Below are 20,922 nucleotides of genomic sequence, written 5' to 3'. Positions count from 1 at the left end.
TGCTCATGTGGTTTATCATGTTCATAACCTAACAGGAAGAGGAACATGTCATTACAGGTTTAGAGCTGAACACGAATTAGAACTCTGAGATTCTTCAGTCTGCTACCAGAAAAAGTTTGCCCTAAATCACCCAACCAGAGAGAGTTTCCCAAAAAAACAACCACTAAATCACCAAACAAAACCATCGGTAACATGGACGCATGGTGCCTTAAAACAGTGCATCCCATGACAACGATTCAAATTGGTTTAGCTATAGCCTGGAGTGGCGTAGACATCCCCAGCGTCACCCCAAAAGTCTCAGACATGTCCACTCCATTCCTCTCCACATCCGCCGGAAGCCTCCACTCAAACCGGTGCAGCAAGGTCGAGAGCATGAGGTGCACCATGCGAGCAGCCAGCGGCAGCCCGGGACATATCCTCCGGCCGGACCCAAACGGCACGAGCTCGAAGTCCCTGCCGCGGAAATCGATCTCCTTCTCCAGGAACCTCTCCGGCACGAACTTCTCCGGCTCGGCCCACAGCTCGCGGTCCCGCCCGATCGCCCACACGTTCACCAGGACGCGCGTGCCCTTTGGCACCGTGTAGCCTCTGATCTCCGTCGTCGTTTCGGCTTGGCGGGGCAGCAGCAATGGCGCTGGAGGGTGGACGCGGAACGTCTCCTTCACGATGGCCTGGAGATACTTGAGCTGCCCGACGTCGGATTCCTCGATCTCTTGTTTCGGGCCGAGAGCTTGGGCGAGTTCGTCACGAGCCTTCGCCATCGACGAGGGACTCTGTAACAGCTCCGCCATCGCCCATTCTATTGTGGCTGCGCTTGTATCAGTCCCAGCAGTGAATAAATCCTGCAGAAAAAAAAATATGAAGAGTAGAATGAGATATTTCGATGCGTGAGAACGAGCTCTGGCTCGGTTGGCTAGCGGTGCAGGTGAGCACGCTGCCCGCCCGCGTTCGAAGCCCGGCTTCGACGCCGGTGTCTCACTCGACCCGGTAACAGTAGTTCCCTAATTATTTTTAGTTGCCTGTGCTAAGTAATGCGTCCGCCACGCTCGGAGTCTGCTGTGTTCGTTGTCTATTGTCTAGGTATAGTTGTAGGTTTGTTCGTATACCGTGTGTGATGTGTGCGTGTGTATGGTGGTGTGTGTCTGTATTCGAACATAATTATTTTAAGTTGCCTGTGCCAAGTAATGTGTCCGCCACGCTCGGAGTCTGACGATGATCTTTGAGTACCTCTCAGCTGCGTTCGTTGTCTAGGTATAATTGTAGGTTTGTTCGTATATCGTGTGTGATGTGTGTGTGTATGGTGGTGTGTGTCTGTATCCGAACATAATTATTTTTAGTTGCCTGTGCCAAGTAATGTGTCCGCCACGCTCGGAGTCTGATGATGATCTTTGAGTACCTCTCAGCTGCGTTTGTTGTCTAGGTATAGTTGTAGGTTTGTTCGTATACCGTGTCTGATGTGTGCGTGTGTATGGTGGTGTGTGTCTGTATCCGAACAGATTCTACAGCTGTACTTAAGATGAGAGGAAAAAAAAAGATATTTTGATGCGTGTATATGCAGGTTGCTTAATTGTGTGTTGAACCGATTTTATACGCATGGTAAAACTGAAAAGCAACAGTGTAGGTTGTATTTCCTGACTCTTTTTTCGTTTCTCGTTGATCAGGCTTGTTATCGAGATCAGGCTACCAGGGATGAAGGAAAATGTTAGTCCCTTGTCCTTGAATAAGATGTACGGTACAAAGTTAGTAGTTGCATGCTTTTTCAGCCACGGAATTGAGTTTTTCTTCTCAATTGACACGTTTTTGTTACTTGATGGCTATCGTCCACACATTTTGTTTCGTATATTCTGGATGAGCCCGTGGCTGTACGTAGCAAATATTTAACCGTGCCAAGGTAGACCAGTCAATTTAACCATCGCATGTTCTTTACATTTTTTCCCACCACACATAACAAGATTAACGCTAGGTCAACATCGCGCAAAACTACAAAACTTTTTTCTAAGCGGTCGGCGGAAGATCTGACGAACATCTGATTTATAGAAGAGTTGAAGCATCACATGTTCTTTACATTTTTTTTCCCATCATGTATAACAAGATAGACGCTAGGTCAACATCGAGCAAAACTACAGATTTTTTTTCTCTAAGCAGTCGGTAGAGGATCTGCCGAACTTGCACTGATTTAGAAGAGTTGAAGGGACTATACTAACACAGTCAATATACTATCTTTGACAAAGCCTCAAATTACTTGCGTGAGTTTTTATCATAAAAAAGCAATGGAGGCCTGGGGTGGGCTACCGGTTTGGAAAGCCGCCCTAAAGAAAAGGGAGCAAAATGGTGTTGCACCCTACAAATTTGTCGTGATTGCACTTCCAACACAATAACAATTTGTTGTCCTTGCGTGATTGATCGGTCGTTGTATTGTCCTTAAGATGTTTCTAGGGCGTGGTGGATTCATGTTGGTTGCTCCGGTGAAGTTGTCCTTTAAGGAGTTGTATAAGGGCTGCCGTGCGGGTGATTTGTTGTCCTGATTTTTTTTTTGTTTTTTTAATCTGGTAGAAACCATCGTCCTGTTCGGTTGGCTGATTCGTATCGTTGCTGGTTCATGAAGAAGCATTGTTGGCTGGTTTGTGTGAAAGAAAAATACTGTTCCGAATGAAAATTTACGATCGTTTACGACAAACCACAGCCAAAAGAACAGGCTGCATATGGTTATGTGGTTTTGTCGGTTCTCTCTTTAAAAATCATTGTCCCGTTCGTTTGGCTGATAAGCCATGATTGAAAGTACTGTTGACTGATTTGTTATGAGAGAAAAATATTATTCGTTGACTGAAAAAATACGGCTTATAAGCTAATGTGTCCATAAGCGAGTTGTAGAAGCGGTTATAAGGGGTTTTGCCCCTATTATTTAGTATTTTTTATCCGGCTTCCCTCCCTTACAATCTGAGCCTTTTTCTAGTGATGATGTTAGAATATCTTCACTAGATCCTTTTCCCATTTCCCCTAAAATCTAGTATAGGTGATCGAGAAAACTGAATATACATGGGATATATGCTCCAACATATTGATAAAAATATCAGCCCTGTTCTTCGACAGTATTTTTCAGTGAAAGAATAATATTTTTCTTTCACAAGAAATCAATATCAGCAGTAGCATTAGCCAAATTTTAGCGAAACAAACAGTGCCGAATCATCCCTTATACGTGAGCCCCGCATGTCAGTGCAACATAAATCTCTTTATCTCCCTTCTTCCTTTCTCGTCTCGTTTCTCCTGTATACACCGTGGGCGGGCGCTCCCGCGAATGGAGCAGCAGTGGGCGAGACTCAACGGGGGCGACCGGCGTGTAGTGGCAGCGGCAACTCGCCCAGCATGGCCGCATGGGGCGCATCGAGGCTGAGGGCGGGCTCAGCGGGCGCGCGCAGTGGTGGTAGCCCACTCGGTGTGGGGCGCGGGCATAGCAGCGGCCGGTGGCTTGCGCGCGGGCAGGTGTGGGCAAGGGCGTGTGAGACAGCACAATGCCCGCCCAAGCCGATGGGTTCCGGAGGTCAGTGAGAGAGGAATAGAGAAAGGGGGTTGAGAAAAATGTCGCTTCTTCTCCTTTTATGATGGATTCAGGGAGTGAATTTCTCAATTGAGAAAAAACATAGAGAAACGAGATTGAAAAGACAATGTGCGGAAGCTTGATTTTTGCCTTTAATCTCTATTATTCCCGATTGTATGAAAATTGGATCATTTATTCTTAATCTAATGAAGATGCTCTTAGAGCGAAGCAAAAGCTTGCGACGTCCAAATGAACAAAGTGGAAGGCTGGAAGCAAGTTTCCAGGGGCAGTTCTTCTATGAACAAGTTTTCCTCCTCGAAAATGCTTCTCCTTTAGTACAGGTAATATTCAGTACACCTCTGTTCCAAATTTGAATGGTTTTGGATGGTCCGGTGAACAGTAGATTTTGGCTGGTTTTGGATGGTTGAATAGTATTCTGTGAGAGAGAATAAGCTGAAACAAGCTGAAAGAAGCCAAGACTATACTAGCCGAACGCAGTGAATGTACTTGGGTTTGTTCTTAGTTAAATATGTTTGAATTTGGACAAAGTTATCAGAATATCGTACGGAAATTTTTATAAAACTAAATAAATATAATATATGGATATATTCTACGATGAATTTAATAATAGAACTGATTTGTTATTGTAGCGTTGATACTTTTTGTGTTGAAAACCTCGTCTACCCGAAGAACCAAAACACCCAGCGTTGTATGTCGTGGTGGAATGGAGAAAGGAGTTACCGTAAGCAATGACAGCAGCGTTTGCCGATCGAAGCCCCGGCCGTCCTCCGCGCCGCGGTAGTCGAGCAACAGGTCCAGGAAGTCGTTCTTGGGTGGATCCCCGGCGGCGCGCTCCTGCATACGCCGCTCAATCTGCTCGTCGAAAATGGCGTGCAACTTCTTGAACACCCTCACGAGGCGCGCCCTCAGCCGCTGCGGGTCCAACGACGCGATTGCCGGGAAGAAGTCTGACAAGTTCGGCGCCCCGACGGCCACCGGGAACTCCTCGATCACCGCCATGAACTCACTCGACGCGCCGCGGTCATCAAGGTCCGCAAGGTCGGCGGACAAGATGGTGCAGGAGAGCAGGTTTAGGGCTGTCGTGAAGGCCACACGGCGGACGTCGACGGCCGCGCCTTGGCGCGCCAGCCCGGCCACGTGCGACACGAGCCGCTGCACCTTGTCGCGGCGGAGGGCCTGGTGCGCGTCGAGGCGTTGCGGCGCGAAGAGCTCCGCGGAGCACACCTTGCGCAGGGCGCGCCACCGGGGGCTCCCCGGCGGGAGCCAGCCCATGGAGTGCTCGTCGTGCGCGCACGCCCGGGCGGCGTCCGGGACGGAGCGCGTGGAGAAGGCGGCGTCGTGGCGCTGGAGGACGTCGCGCGCGGCGTCCGCGGAGGATGCGACGACCGTGGTGACCGCCCCGAGGCGCAGCGCCATGAGCGGGCCGTGGCGCGCCGCGAGTCGCGCGAGGGAGCGGTGTGGGTGGGCGCCGAGGTCGAGGAGGTTGCCGACGAGAGGCGGTGGGCGAGGGCCTGGGGGAAGGTTGCGGCGGCTGCCGGCGAAGAAGAAGCGGAGGTAAAGGGAAGAGACGATGAGGATGGCACATAGCGTGTAGAGGTGGAAGAGCTCCATGGTGAGCTACTGAGAGCTGAGCTCCGTGGCATGTGTGCGTTGCTATGCGACGTGGTCTTGTTCTTGTAGAGGCGGACGCCGGCCGGACAGGCCTACGGCACGAGTAATAGGACGTGTGAGGACTTTGTGGAATTTTGCTGGCTGCTAAGCTACGGACCGCGTGATTGGTTGAGCTCTGTTTGCAAATTAATGCTACGGACCGTGATTGGGTTTTTTTTTTTTTTTTTGAAGAAACGGACCGTGATTGATTGAGCCACGGCGAATTAATATCTACGTCTCTATCGCCGAAATTTGTAAAACTAAGAAGAACAAGACTAGAAAAATGATAATTCTAGCCCGTTACGGCGTTATCTATGTATAAGTTCTTGCCAAACTCTTATATCTTAGCCAGACTATGACCTGTTTGCAAGAGCTAACTGTTAGTTAGTTATAAAATTAGATAAAATTAGCTCTAGTGCATTCAAAGCAGGCCGGAAAACTAATATATAATTTATTTTTAAAAAATCCTCAACTATTGTCAGCCAATTACATGTAACTTAGGATAATTTTTAGCCTCAATTAGTAACTAGTCGTGCATATTTAAATAGACTTTATATATATTATATATATATATATATATTATATATATATATATATATATATATATATATATATATATAATACATACTTACGTGGGAGCTCTACAATGTAATCATCAATATTTAAGAAATAATAAATAGTTATTCTACTTTGTGACCGTGTATTTTTCTGTTTACATCTACTGTATTAAATTATTAATTATGAGAGCACAACAAAAAGAATGGGCTGTGTGGCTTTTCATGATGGCCGCGTGACGACAATGTCGATCTTGGAATTATGTGACGTAGGACGGAAACTAATATGGGATTGTATCCACCTCCTACGACATAGTCACACCTCTACATGTGTGGATATACCTGTAGTCTTTACATTTTTGTCATCAAAGTTGAAATTTCTCTTCTTCATAATTCCCATTAGATGCTTTCTCCCTCCACGACAAATATCGCCAACTCGACAAATATGGGACCTGTATTGTTTTGGAAACATAGCCAATAGGTAGCCTCTCTCTCTCTATGAAAGTCGTTCACACGTTTTACTCTTTTCCTTTTCCTTTCCCTTTATTACCGGACGCATGCTTTATTATTAACGACAGGAGAACACATAACGGTAAAAGGAAAATACATCAAAGGTTGAAAAGCGCAAGTGGTGAGGAAATGAGGATCGGATCAGCGTCGGCCGTTGTGTAATCGGTGATTAACAGCTCGTGAGTCGTGTCTCAGCCTGGAGATCAGAGTTCATGCACTACTCGCAGCGCAGAGGCGTCGTGAACTTGCGATCAGGAATTATAATCTTCAATAGTCGCGCAAGGCTAGATAGAAAAGTGCTCTAGAAATCATCGGTCGCAGTTGCAGACGCACGCATCGCCCTATTCCGCATCGCCCTAGGCCATACATATAGTCTTTAGTCTTTACACTTGTCAACATATATAAATTTCTACCTAGGGGTAGGGGGTCCAAGATTTTTTTGGGCTTGGATTGGATAGCGACATCTGTTGCACGTTCAGCGTCGCGTCTGTTTCAAGCGATCCACGTACCGACGCAAGCGTATGCCCTCTGGTTTCACCGTTGTCGTCGATGGATCTGCTGCCGTTACAATCTTCTAGAGATCCGTAGAAATGTGTTAGCAGCAGGGTAGCGGGGATAAGTAGGGAAGCATCAGAGATCATAGACTGGAGAGGAACTAGCAGTAGAGCAGGGGAATTACGAGGAAGAAGACACTACCGGATACATGAGTTTTACTGAGTGCTATGGGCACTCGGTGAAGCCCAAACAACACTCGGCAAACCCTTTAACGGCAAACGCTAATTTGCCGAGTGTTTTTTTGTCGGACACTCGGCAAAGACGTTGCCGAGTGTCCAAAAAACACTCGGCAAACTTTTTTCAACAAAAATAAAAAAAAGACACGCCCACACCACGCCCACACCAACCAGCACCGTTGCCGCCACCACCATCCGCGCTGCCGTCCCCTCCGCCACCTGGGGTGCGTCGGATCTGGAGCTCGAGGTGGCGGAGCTCGCTGGATCCACGCTGCCAGGCCGGAGGGAGCTCGTCGGAGGGAGAGAGGAGAGAGGGCGCGTTGGAGATGACGTAGAGCTGAGGTGGACGAGGAGCGCCGCATCGCCGGCTCGACGCTGGTGGAGGAGCACCGCCACCTCGCTCGTGCCTGCCGGATCCAGGCTGCTCCACGTCGGATTCGGGCTGCTCCTCGCTGGGGCGCGCCAGATCCACCGCCGGAGCGCCGCCGGAGCAGACCTCCGCCACCGGGAGACGCGTCGCCGGAGCAGACCTCTGTCCCGCTCGTCGGCTGGCGGCTGCCACCTCCATCCCGAGAGAGAGAGGCTCGGTGAGGAGAGGGAGAGGGAGACGGTCGCTACTGGAGGGAGAGGAGTGAGAGGGGCGCTCGGTGAGGAGAGGGAGGGGGCGCCGGCGAGGCGAGGCGAGGCGAGGGGAGGGGAGGGGAGGGAGGAGGTGCGCCGGCGAGGGCCGGCCGTCGACGGGGAGGGCAGGGAGAGGGAGCTGGTGCTCGTGTGCGGGGGGAGGGAGGGAGGGGCGCGCGGTGTGCGGGGGGAGGGAGGGGGCGGTGTGCGGCGGGGTTTTATTTCCAGAAAAAATTTAATTCTTTACCGAGTGTTCTAGATCTGAGCACTCGGCAAAGTTTTTTTTTATTTTTTCTCCTTTATTTCCAGAATTTTTTTAATTCTTTGCCGAGTGTTCTAGATCTGAGCACTCGGTAAAGTAATTTTTAATTTTTTTCTTCTCCTTTTTCAAAAAAAAGATTTTATTTTTTTGCCGAATGTTTTTTTTTTGACACTCGGCAAACCCTCTCTTTGCCGAGTGTTTTGTTTTTACACTCGGCAAACCTCCTCTTTTGCCGAGTGTTTTTTTTTTGCCGAGTGTTTTTAGCGCAACACTCGGTAAATAACTTAGTCGTCGAGTGTCCGAGGGAATACTCTCGGCAAACATAAAAACACTCGGTAAATTTGAGGATTCCGGTAGTGAGATGAACACGAGAGGAGTAGCTAGAACAGATTAGGATATATCTGATTGTTGATTACAATATTTTTCATACCCCTCTCTCCACATCCAAAGGTAAATATATACCACTTCATACACGGGCCAAGCCCAACCAACCAGAGGCACGCAGGCCCATGTCCGAAGCCCATATCTATTACTAATACTAGCCCATATCCCTAACATTCTCCCCCGCTTAAGCAACAGCTTACCCCCAAGCTGTTAAAAACTCCCATCTTGAGTTGACCGTGGATAAGCGCCGAGTGTTCCTGGTAGAGGAATGAGCAATTAGTCTCCTTGAGCGACCAAAGCCACAAGGGTCCTCAACCAGCAGGTGATAGAAAGGAAGCTCCGTCAACCATAAACTATGTCCAGTGAGTCTTATCTTGGATGTTTTGGCATCATCAATGTTAGCAACTTGGTAGCTGGTATGCTGATTTCGGAGCGTAGCAGCCATGTCACCACCAGAATCCCAGTGTAAGGTCCTCACCATAGACCTTTGCACGGACACAAGTGTGGTCTCCAAGCAAGAAACATTCCCAGGAATCAACACAACACGATACGACTCATGCTGCAGCTCTAGAACTCGAATGGCTTACTGCAGAAAAACAGCACATGTTTGGCTCCTGGATCCCATGGTGTCAGTAGGTCATTTGCAATTACCGTGAGCACCAGCACTTGAGGCCACTTGATCACCAATCCACGAAGGACAGTAGAGTGCTTGCATGAACTTGCCGCTTGAGGATATAAATGAAGCACACCAACAGAACTGGAGATGGTGGTGGCCGAGGGGTCTAAATGGGATGAGAGGAAACTATGCCACGGCACCTCACTTTGGTACCCAGAATTCCACCAAACTGAAAGTAGCCATATTGGCAGCACGAGCAAATCGAAACACCACCCTACAGTAGCTTCATGGACTGTACTGAAAGAGGGCCATGGTGTTGGTCGCAACTGAGCTCCATCACACACGATCTCTAGTTGAATTGCGGCCATGAGCATCCAATCAAGAACAGTCAGTTTGCTGGCAACGAAGCAAGGTTGGGACACAATGCAGCAGACTGTAGGCCAATTTAGTCCAGCTCCGAGTAAACAAGGAGCTGCCAAATGTGTGTCCAACACATGTACTGAGGTCAGATTGTAGTCCGGCTGTAGAGAATTAGTATGCTTAACTCCACACGATATGTCATAGGAGAGACTGTCAGGCACCATCAGAAACATCACGGCAGTTAGATGGACACCTTCAGAACCATTAGTACCACTAACAGAGACTGGCAAATGCGGGTGATAGCACGAAACCACTGAACTGCATGTCCAAACAGATGACATCCATGAGGGTTGCAAGAACCTGAGAGATACTGATTGATGCCAAGCCCCTCCAAGATCTGAGCAAGGACCAGAAGACAAAATTTGCTGTAACAAATCCTGCTTAGTCGGCCAACGATCCTCGGCTTTTCCTCCTGCAACTCGAGATTTTTGTCCTGTCACTTCAAGCAAGAAACACTGACAATTGCCACCACACTTCCGCTGTACTTGCTCTGGAATCAGTACACAGCCAGCCGTATTCACTGATAGCATCATCATACATGTCAAAAGCTTCTGATGAGCAGTAGCTGGTACACACCTAATCAGTTGTCGAAGTGATGGAAACCATGGGGGTGTCCAGAGTCGACCCAAGTGACACAAGACAGAATACCTCTCAACCATGTTGAATGACGACCATGGTAGAGGACGCAGCCTAGCCTCACAGCTCACCAAACGGAGTTCTGAAGATGGAGGCCATGGCCTGTGCTGCCTATATAGCACTGCATCCGAGCTGCATCTGAATGGAAGCGAGAAATAGCTCTGCATCAGGATGAAGCAATTCATTAGACACCTGTTGGGCAAGGTGCTGGGAGCCTCCTCCTCCTGAAACAGAAACTCCTCTCTAGTGGCAGTCTCATTGTTGATCACACAGAGATTAGACAGCCGAATAACAAGGTGCAAAACATTTTCCTCGGCCAGCCCACAATCATTGACTGGGTAGTTGTTTCTGACCAACTCATACCCATCCAACACAAGCCACTGCTTCGCCACCACAAGGTCCTTGAACTATTGGATGCACAGCTTGGCTGAGGCAATGGACTCAGATCCCAGCACGCTCATGGGCAAGGGTGGCATACCAGGCACAGCAAGGAAAATAAGAATGGAATGCTGCAGAGAATGAACAGAGTGCACGGTGGTGGTGTACTTGCTTGGCATTTCTTCAAACACCAGTCGAGCGTCTAGAAGGGCCTTGCACTCGATCACCAACTGGTCGCTGGTGGCGCAGTACCTCGCGGGGCCCAGCAGCTTCACGTCCAGGTCTGCCTCCTCGTGACCAAGCTCGTCGGCGTAGTCGTTGTCGTGGAGGAGGTACTTGGCGCGACACATGGTGGCGTCCGGAGGGTCTAGGCGGCCGGTGGTATAACTGTACAAGTGCCCCCGTGGAGCTTAGCGAGGAACGCCATAGCGGGGACGCCGTACTCAAAGCGATGGAGCGCGTCACCGCGGAGGAAGCAGGTGAGCACGCCGCCGCTGTCAGGGGCTAGAAGCCTTGGTAGATGGCGATGTCCTCCGCGCCCTCGCGGATGTGGAAGTTGGTCTTCGACGTGAACTTGGGACCGGGGTCGACCGGCGCGAGGTCATCGGCGCCGTCGTCCTCGGCGGGGTACGAGGAATGCTTCATCGTGTTGATGCGCGCAAGCTGTGGCTGTTGGTGTGGCCAGGGACGCTACGGTGCCACCCTAGGAAAGGCTCCGGTGCGCGGTGGTCCTTGCGTGGGGAGCAGGGCAGAGCAGAGCATGAAGGAAGGCACCGGAGCAGCACAGGTGCGAGGCGAGAATTCCGCGTCGTTGGAGTTGGAGCGGACGCAACGAAACGAGCCAGGGTGCACGGCGAGGTTGTTGGGGATCTCGTCTTGGTCGGCCAAGAAGAGGGTGGTGTCGACGGGAACGCGGCTCTACACGGGCGGGTCGACCTCGGAGTCGAGCTTGGGGACGGAGAAGCCGCTACCATTGGTGTTGTCATCCGCGCTGAGGCTGACGTCGATGATGGGATCGATGATGGTGGGGCGGTCATTGATGGTGGGCCCCATGGCGCCGAGATAGCTTCCTTCGTGGATGCCAACTCCTTGCAAAACTCACGAAGCTTGGCCAGGATCAACTGGAAATCGAGACCCATAGCACTCAATTGCAATCGGAATCGGTCGGTGAGGGATTTCGGTGGAATTCCAGGATTGGCTCTGAATACCAGATGTTAGTAGCAGGGTAGCGGGGATAGGTAGAAAGCATCAAAGATCAGAGATTGGAGAGGAACTAGTAGCAGAGCAGGGGAATTGGGAGGAAGAAGATGAACACGAGAGGAGTAGCTAGAACAGATTAGGATATATCTGATTGTTGATTACAGTATTCTTCATACCCCTCTCTCCACAGCCAAAGGTAAATACATACCACTCCATACACGGACCACGCCCAACCAACCAGTAGAGGCACGTAGGCCCATGTCCGAAGCCCATATCTATTCCTAATACTAGCCCATAACCCTAACAAAATGTTACAATTACTGGAGCGAGAACTCGACCGAACCCACTGGCGCCATCCCAGTGCTCAGGCTTCTCAATTCCTGCATGCTCACAAAGCTGTCGCAGAGCTATAGATCCCAGCTCGCGTGGTCTAGCTCTGAGTTCCCTCCTCTCCGGAGAGGAAAGTAAGGAGAACGAGCTAAGACATGTCCACCGAACCCTAGCCCCTGTCGTCGGCGGCCTCCCCGGCACCGGTGCCCGCTGCCCCCTCCTTTCCCCACCCCCTCCTCCTCTCCCCTCGCGAGCTCCAGTAGGGACCGCATCTCCCCAAGCCAACTCTCCTCCCTCCCTGACCTCGCCAGCGCAGGCCGCCATGGCCAGCTCCACCTCCCACCCGCCCCTCCACTCCCCAATCCCCTACCGCTCCCTCCCTGTGAGGCACCATCTCCTAGCCATGCCGGCCTTCCTTGACCTCGCCGAAGACGACGCCGGCGTAGGCCACCATGGTGGCCGCCCCCGCCCCTCCCTCCGCTCCTGGTACCTCCCCGCTGTAAGGTCGAGATGGCGGACTAGAGGGGGGTGAATAGTTTTTTCTAAAATTAATCGCGTTGGCTAACCGAAACAAGTGCATAATTAAAATGATTGGTCTAGCCAGGACTACACCCCTCTATCTATGTTCACTAGCACCTTCCAAAGATACTAATCAAGCAACAAAGGTGCCGGGCTAGCTAGAGCTCACCTAACCAATTCTAGGAGCAAGGTCACACAAACATATGCCACTAGTACTTTAAGCAACAAGAGAGCTCCTACACATGCCAGTAAGCAAAAGCATAAAGCCACCTAATGCTCACTAACAATGCTCAATAACAAGGCAACCAATGCCAAATTAGAGAGCGTAAATACTTAGCTACACAAACTAAGCAAAGTGACTAACAAAGTTACACAAACCAAATTAGCCACGCAAGGGAGCTACTTCTATGCTACACAAGCAAGAAGGTAACTAGTAAGCTACACAAGCTAACTAATTACAAAAGCAACTACACAAGCACAATGTATATGAAAGTAATTACAAGCTTGTGTAATGAGAATGCAAACCAACGGGAGGAACAAGGTTGACACGGTGATTTTTCTCCCGAGGTTCACGTGTTTGTCAACACGCTACGTCCCCGTTGTGTCGACCGCTCACTTGGTGGTTCGGCGGCTAATTGGCATCACCCGCTAAGCCCGCACGTCGGGCACCGCAAGAACCTACCCCAAAAGTGAGGGTAGCTTAATGACACGCTCAACTAGAGTTGCTCTTCGCGGCTCCCACGGGGCGAGCACAATGCCCCTCACAAAGCTCTTCTTCGGAGCACCGCACAAGCTTCTTGCGGGCTTCGACGGAGACCACCACCAAGCCGTCTAGGAGGTGGCAACCTTCAAGAGTAACACGCACCACTGGCTTGCAACTCGATCATCTAGTGCCACTCGATGCAATCGCACTAGAATCGCTCTCTCACACAATCGAATGATCACTATTAAGTATATATGAGATGGAGGGCTCCCAAGCACTACTACACAAGCCACAAAGGCTCTAGTGTGCTCAGCTGCTGGCCAAGGCTGACCATGGCTTCTATTTATAACCCCACGAACAAATAGAGCCGTTACCCCTTCACTGGGCAAAAAATGGGACGACCGGACGCTCTGGTCTGATCGACCGGACGTAGCACCGGACGCACTGGTTGTGAATACCGGACGTGTCCAGTCACCATACCGGACGTGTCTGGTCACCATACCGGACGCGTCCGGTAGCTACCTGACCGCCACGCGTCCCACCGTTGCCTCCAACGGTTCTCTGATATGTCCGACCGGACGCACTATTCGAAACGACCGGACACAGAGCCGCTGTGTCCGGTCGAGTCCAGTAAGCCACCAGGGCCGATCGGACACGTTAGTTAGAAACTGACCGGACGCTGAGCCTCAGCGTCCGGTCGAGTACAGTAAGCACCCACGGACGACCGGACGCGTCCAGTCACTCTAGACCGGACGCGGCCAACGTCCGATCAACTGTCTCACCGGACACCGATTTTGCTGATTCACACCGAACGTGTCCGGTGTGGCGACCAGACGCGTCCGGTCGCTGAGTTCGTCGCCAAATACCAGACGTGTCCGGTCACCATACCGGACACGTCCGGTCACTCTGTAACCAGCGCGACTAACTCCTTTTCACTTCTAACTTCTTCACCCTTACTCAAATGTGCCAACCACCAAGTGTATCACCTTGTGCACATGTGTTAGCATATTTTCACAAACATTTTCATGGGTGTTAGCCACTCAACTTGCCATGCCACTTGATCCTAGCGACGATGCAAAGTTAGATCACTCGAGTGGCACTAGATGACTGATATGCAAACAAGTTTGCCCCTCTTGATAGTACGGCCATCTATCCTAAACCTGATCATAAACTTCTCTACACACCTATGACCAGTGAAATGAAATGCCCTAGGTTATATCTTTGCCTTGCGCATTCCATTCCATCTCCTCCAATGTCGATGCAACACATGCATCAACACGATCAACAATGATATGATCCACTTTATATCATCACATGATCATATTGGTTCATCGATCTTGACTTTACTTGCTTTTCACTATTGCCTTTGTCCATCAGTGCCTAGTCTTGCTCAAGCTTCACCGCCACGCGATCCATAGCTCCAAAGCCTTCGACTTGCCCTTCACGCTTGCAACTAGTCCATCAAGCCAAGTCTTGTCTTGATCTTCTCCACCTTGATCACATGACTCAATGTCATGTCTCATGTACAATGAGCTCCTTCATCATCATAGGTGTGAGCTTTGCAACATCTCTAAGCCATTTTCACCTTCATGGCATATGTTGCTCACACACATGTACCTGTGGACTAATTACCTGTGTATCTCACATAAACACAATTAGTCCACCTAGGTTGTTACTCAATTACCAAAACCATACAAGGACCTTTCACCCGCCACCGGCGGCGCCCATGGCCATCATGGAGCTGGTCGCCACGGAGGCCCCTCCCCCACCATAGCCTGCTGCGGTCGCCGCCCCCTCCATTCCTCTAGCGAGCTCCACCGCGATCACTGGTGGCCAAAAGGACGACAGCCACGTCACACAGAAGGCTGTGGAAGCCACCTCGGCGCCCCATCGTAGCAGCAGCTGCGGTTCCCGCCGGAGCTGAGAAGCCCATGTGGGGTCACATCTCGAGCCACGTGGCCCTCGTCTGGGTCTGCGTCCTCTAAGGTCAGTGGCACATCGCGGCGGCTGGCACGATCCGCCACTAGCGATCCACCACCCCTGTTGTCGCCTGTGCCAATTTTTGCTGCTGTGGCCACCTCACCTGGGTCAACAGCAGCCGAGGCACCGATCGTGCCTGACGGCAGTACATCGCCTCTATTTGGGAGTGGGGGAGCGAGCCCGGTGCCATGCGTGTCATCCTACCGGTGGCTGGCACCTCATGCCTCCCATGGCCCCTTCCCTCTCTCACCGGACGTGGCCCCGTTCCACCCAAGTTGCTTCTCTAGTGGGTGCACGAAGAGCCGTCGATGGGCGGACGACGCCAGCGATAAGTCCGATGACGACAACCCTACAACCTACCTCGACGTTGTTCATCACCCGTCAAAGCTGGTAGATGTATCCCCGCTGTGCGCCCAAACTCGTTCAATCATGACTCGAGGCCATGGCGTGGTGGATGCTAGACGACAAGGACCTAGGCAAAGACGGAGGAGACGCAACTGGCCGTGCCCCTAGTTGGTGCATGGCCTACCTGCTCAGCCATTAGATGGCCATATCCCTGCTCGCCAATGCCTTGGTCACCGTGGAAGGATCTCCCCCCTAATGCCGATGGGTGGCGGGAGATCCTCCCATGGTAGGAGACGCAACCTATGACTGCCTCAGTTGAGCATCACCAAAAGCAACACCTACAAGCATGGAGGATCCTCACAGAGCTTCATGATAGATGCTTTAACTGTCTCTCCTACTCGTACCACATCGTAACTTGATGGTTGCCACAACGTTGCCTACGCTGCCACGGCTACCGCCACCTCGCCAGGGACTACAAGCGGCACATGTTTACGAAGTCAGCGACGATGGGTGCCAACCTGCCATGACACTCTGCTCGTGTGAAAGGTCCTTGTTTGGTTTTGGTAATTGAGTGACAACTTAGGTGGACTAATTGTGTTTATGTGAGATACACAGGTGATTAGTCTACAGGTACATGTGTGCGAGCAACATATGCCATGGAGGTGAAAATGGCTTGGAGATGTTGCAAAACTCACACATGTGATGATGAAGGAGCTTAAATGCACATGAGACATGACATTGAGTCATGTGATCAAGGTGGAGAAGATCAAGACAAGACTTGGCTTGATGGACCGGTTGCAAGCGTGAAGGGCAAGTTGAAGGCTTTGGAGTGATGGACCGCGTGGCGGTGAAGCTTGAGCAAGACTTGGCGCCGATGGACGATGGCAACGGTGAAGAGCAAGTAGAGTCAAGATCGATGAACCAATATGATCATGTGATGATATGAAGTGGATCATATCATTGTTGATCGTGTTGGTGCATGTGTTGCATCGACATTGAAGGAGATGGAATGGAATGCGCAAGGCAAAGGTATAACCTAGGGCATTTCATTTCACCGGTCATAGGTGTGTAGAGAAGTTTATAACCGGGTTTAGGATAGATGGCCGTACTATCAAGAGGGGCAAACTTGTTTGCATATCGGTCATCTAGTGCCACTCGAGTGATCTAACTTTGCATTGTCGCTAGGATCGAGTGGCGTGGCAAGTTGAGTGGCTAACATCCTTTGGGAAATGATTGTGAAAATGCTAACACACATACACATGGTGATGTACACTTGGTGGTGTTGGCACATTTACAAAGGCGGTGGTGTTTGCAGGGGTGAGATGGGTTTTGGGTCCCTCTCTCCCTCCCACCGAGAGCCTAACCGGACGCAGCCTTCCAGCGTCCGGTGCATTCAGATCCAGCGTCCGGTCAGTTGACCGACGCCAGCATCTTTGCGACCAACACGTTTTCACTTCTAACTTCTTCACCCTTGCTCCAATGTGCTAACCACAAGAATTTGCATCCGGCGCAATAGAAAATAGGCATCCCATTTTCCCGAAAGCGCCGAATCCCGCCGAGGATTCGGCGCTTTCAGGAAAATGGGATGCCTATTTTCTATTACGCCGGATGCAAATTCTTGTGGTTAGCACATTAGAGCAAGGGTGAAGAAGTTAGAAGTGAAAACGTGTTGGTCGCAAAGATGCTGCGTCGGTCAACTGACCGGACGCTGGATCTGAATGCACCGGACGCTGGAAGGCTGCGTCCGGTCAGGCTGACGTATGGTGACGCAGTAGCTGGAGTGTGACCGGACGCTGGCTGTGTCCGATCGTGTTCGACCGGACACGTCCGGTCATGCTCGGGAGCTTACTGGAAACGACCGGACGCTGGGGGTTCAGCGTCCGGTCAGTTGAAGCTGCTGCGTCCAGTCAAGTCAAGTGACCATTGGAACCGGGACACGTGGTCGTCTGCGAGCGACCAGACGCTGAGGTCCAGCGTCCGGTCGGCCCGACCGTTGCCCAGTGAAGGGATAACGGCTAGTTTAGCCCTTGGGGCTATAAATAGAAGTGGCCCTCGGCCATGGCTGGTGCTGAGCACCTAAGGGGACTTTGTGCCCATGCTTGAGAGTGCTTGGGAGCCCTCCATCACACATATACTTGATAGTGATCATTCGATTGTGTGAGTGAGCGATTCTAGTGCGATTGCATCGTGAGGTTGCATCAAGTGGCACTAGGTGATCGAGTTGCAAGCCGGTGGTGCTTGTTACTCTTAGAGGTTGCCACCTCCTAGACGGCTTGATGGTGGTCTCCGTCGAAGCCCGCAAGAAGCTTGTACGGCGCTCCGGAGAAGTGCTTGTGAGGGGTACTTGTGCTCGCCCCGCGGGAGTCGCGAAGAGCAACTTTAGTAAAGTGTGTCATTGAGCTACCCTCACTCAAGGGGTAGGTTCTTGCGGCGCCCGACGTGCGGGCTTAGCGGGTGATGCTAATTAGCCGCCGAACCACCAAGTGAGCGGTCGACACAACGGGGACTAGCGTGTTGGCAAACACGTGAACCTCGGGAGAAAAATCATCGTGTCAACTTTGTTCTTCCCGTTGGTTTGCACCCCATTACATAAGCTTGCAATTACTTTTATACATATGAAGCTTGTGTAGTTGCTCTTGTAATTAGATAGCTTGTGTAGCTTGCTAATTACCTTCTTGCTTGTGTAGCATAGAAGTAGCTCCCTTGCGTGGCTAATTTGGTTTTAGTAACCTTGTTAGTCGCATTGCTTAGTTTGTGTAGCTAAGTATTTGCGCTCTCTAATTAGGCATTGGTTGCCTTGTTATTGAGCATTGCTAGTGAGCTTAGTTAGCTTTATGCTTTTGCTTACTAGCATGTGTAGGAGCTCCCTTGTTGTTTAAAGTACTAGTGGCATAGGTTTATGTAACCTTGCTCCTAGAATTGTTTAGGAGAGCTCTAGCTAGCCCGGCACCTTTGTTGCATAATTGTTATCTTTGCAAGGTGCTAGTGAACATATATAGTGGGGTATAGTCTTGGCTAGACCGATAGTTTTAATTCCGCACTTGTATCGGTTAGCCGACACGATTAATTTTAGAAAAGACTATTCACCCCCCCTCTAGTCCGCCATCTCGACTCTTCATCGTGGCGACCCTCCGGCCTCCTAGGCGCCACATGGTGGTCCACCGAGCTTGGATGGGGCCGTGCATGGGGCCATGGAGGGCACCGACAGCACCTACCGTCGCCACCTGAATACCATATGTTAGCAGCATGGTAGCGGGGATAGGTAGGGAAGCATCAGAGATCAGAGATTGGAGAGGAACTAGCAGCAGAGCAGGGGAATTAGGAGGAAGACAATGAACATGAGAGGAGTAGCTAGAACAGATTAGGATATATCTGATTGTTGATTACAATATTCTTCATACCCCTCTCTCCATAGCCAAAGGTAAATACATACCACTCCATACATGGACCAAGCCCAACCAACCAGTAGAGGCACCTAGGCCCATGTCCGAAGCCCATATCTATTCCTAATACTAGCCCATAACCCTAACAAAATGTTACAATTACTAGAGCGAGAACTCGACCGAACCCACTGGCGCCATCCCAGTGCTCAGGCTTCTCAATTCCTGCATGCTCACAAAGCTGTCGCAGAGCTATAGATCCCAGCTCGCGTGGTCTAGCTCTGAGTTCCCTCCTCTCCGGAGAGGAAAGTAAGGAGAACGAGCTAAGACATGTCCACCGAACCCTAGCCCCTGTCGTCGGCGGCCTCCCCGGCACCGGTGCCCGCTGCCCCCTCCTTTCCCCACCCCCTCCTCCTCTCCCCTCACGAGCTCCAGTAGGGACCGCATCTCCCCAAGCCAACTCTCCTCCCTCCCTGACCTCGCCAGCGCAGGCCGCCATGTTGTCGCATGTGTCGGTTGTCGCCGATGTGGCCACCTCGCCTAGGTCAACAGCAGCCGAGGCACCGGTCATGCCTGATGACAGTACATCGCCTCTGATTGGGAGTAGGGGAGCAAGCCCGGTGCCATGCGCGTTGTCCTACCAGTGGCTGGCACCTCATGCCTCCCACAACCCTCCCCTCTCTCACCGAACGTGGCCCCGTTCCACCCGGGTTGCTTCTCTGGTGGGCGCATGAAGAGTCGTCGATGGGCGGACGACGCCGACGACAAGTCCGACGGCGACAACCCTACAACCTACCTCGACGCCGTTCGTCGCCCGGCAAAGCCAGTAGATGCGTTCCCGCCGCGCGCCTAGACTCATCCGATCTTGACTCGAGGCCGTGGCATGGTGGATGCTGGACGATAGGGACCTGGGCGAAGATGGAGGAGGCGTAGCTGGCCGTGCCCCTAGTTGGTGCACGGGCTACCTGCTCGGCCATTGGATGGCCATATCCCTGCCTGCCAACGCCTTGGTCGCCGTGGAAGGATCTCTCCCCCAATGCCGATGGGTGGCGGGAGATCCTCCCACGGCAGGAGATGCAACCTGTGACTGCCTCGGTTGAGCATCGCCAAAAGCAGCTCCCACAGGCATGGAGGAACGTCGCAGAGCTTCGTGACAGATGCTTTAACTGTCTCTCCTACTCGCACCACGTCGCAACTTGATGGTTGCCACAACATTGCACTTGTCTCTGATGTCGCCAGTGCAGGGGCCGCCACAACTCACACCACCACGAGCAGGAGCACCCGACGTCGCAGATGGTTGCACTACCCCAAGTGACGCGACGCCCACACCACGCGAATCTGCCCGGTGTCTCGCACGGTTCACTGAGGAGGTGCAGCTCAAGCGAATGTCGCCATTAATCGCTAGCCCACCCAGACAGAAGGTGGCAACCACAAGGCAACCCCTGCCAAAACGGAGCAGACGAATTGCCGCTCAGCTGCTGACGCACATTCCGACTTCCAAGCGGGGCGAGGTGCTCCTCATGCAGAGGATGGGCTTTGCACCACCGGCAGCTCCAATCTCATCCGCGTCCAAGCAAGCATATGGCAACTTATTCGCAAGGAACTTTACGTCGAGCGAAGTCGAAGCACTGGACGCGCTGTTCTCGACGACCAATGCTAGGACTGGTAGAAGACTCTTCTCGGATGACGGAACAGGGTCGCGCGGCCAGTAGCGAAGACGTCCAGCTCCGTAGGTTAGTGCGCTGCTCTTAGTTCGGTTGTTTACTTTTATGTAATGTCGAAGTTCGAAACAGTCTGCTAGGAAGGTCCAGTCACAACTGTAAGACCTCCTAGGACGCTCATTAAAAATGTGTCATGTATATGGTTAAACTCTTTTAATTACAATAATACGCAAATCTTTTACGTATTGAAAAAAAACAACAATTACTAGAGCATACAGGTGTCGTGATTCGTCCAGGACGTGCAAAAGCAAGAGCATTGCAGAGTTGCAGTAAAGATTGATCATTTCCTTTGACTTTCTTTTTCTCCGTCTCTCTTATTTCCTCCCTGCCTGATTCTGCCTGCATAACATACAGTGTACAGAGCCGAGAACAAACAACCACACCAACTCCCAAGACCCAAGCGGATAGCAGCAAGTCACCGGCGCA

The 20,922-nt window shown here is 51.3% G+C and overlaps 1 protein-coding gene across 1 annotated transcript; it reads right to left on the bottom strand.

The window, feature by feature from the left end:
* On the bottom strand, positions 1 to 5,248 carry LOC136548802 (geraniol 8-hydroxylase-like). Its single transcript, XM_066540193.1, has 2 exons — positions 4,277 to 5,248; positions 1 to 842 (listed from the first exon to the last, which is right to left on the bottom strand). The coding sequence occupies exons 1-2, from the start codon at positions 5,165 to 5,167 to the stop codon at positions 237 to 239; spliced, it is 1,497 nt and encodes a 498-aa protein (XP_066396290.1). The 5' UTR covers positions 5,168 to 5,248; the 3' UTR covers positions 1 to 236.
* Positions 5,249 to 20,922: the final 15,674 nt, after the last annotated feature.

This window comes from Miscanthus floridulus, chromosome 1 (assembly GCF_019320115.1).
Source record: "Miscanthus floridulus cultivar M001 chromosome 1, ASM1932011v1, whole genome shotgun sequence".
Classification (NCBI taxonomy): Eukaryota; Viridiplantae; Streptophyta; class Magnoliopsida; order Poales; family Poaceae; genus Miscanthus; species Miscanthus floridulus.
The sequence above is the reverse complement of the archived record's forward strand: the minus strand, read 5'-3'. Positions and strand labels throughout refer to the sequence as shown.

Bases quoted from the DNA above. Each gene is read 5' to 3' on its own strand.
- LOC136548802 (XM_066540193.1), bottom strand. From the start codon at position 5,167: ATGGAGCTCTTCCACCTCTACACGCTATGTGCCATCCTCATCGTCTCT. The intron at 843-4,276 runs GTAACTCCTTTC...TTTTTTCTGCAG, and splicing joins CGCTGCTGTCATTGCTTACG to GATTTATTCACTGCTGGGAC.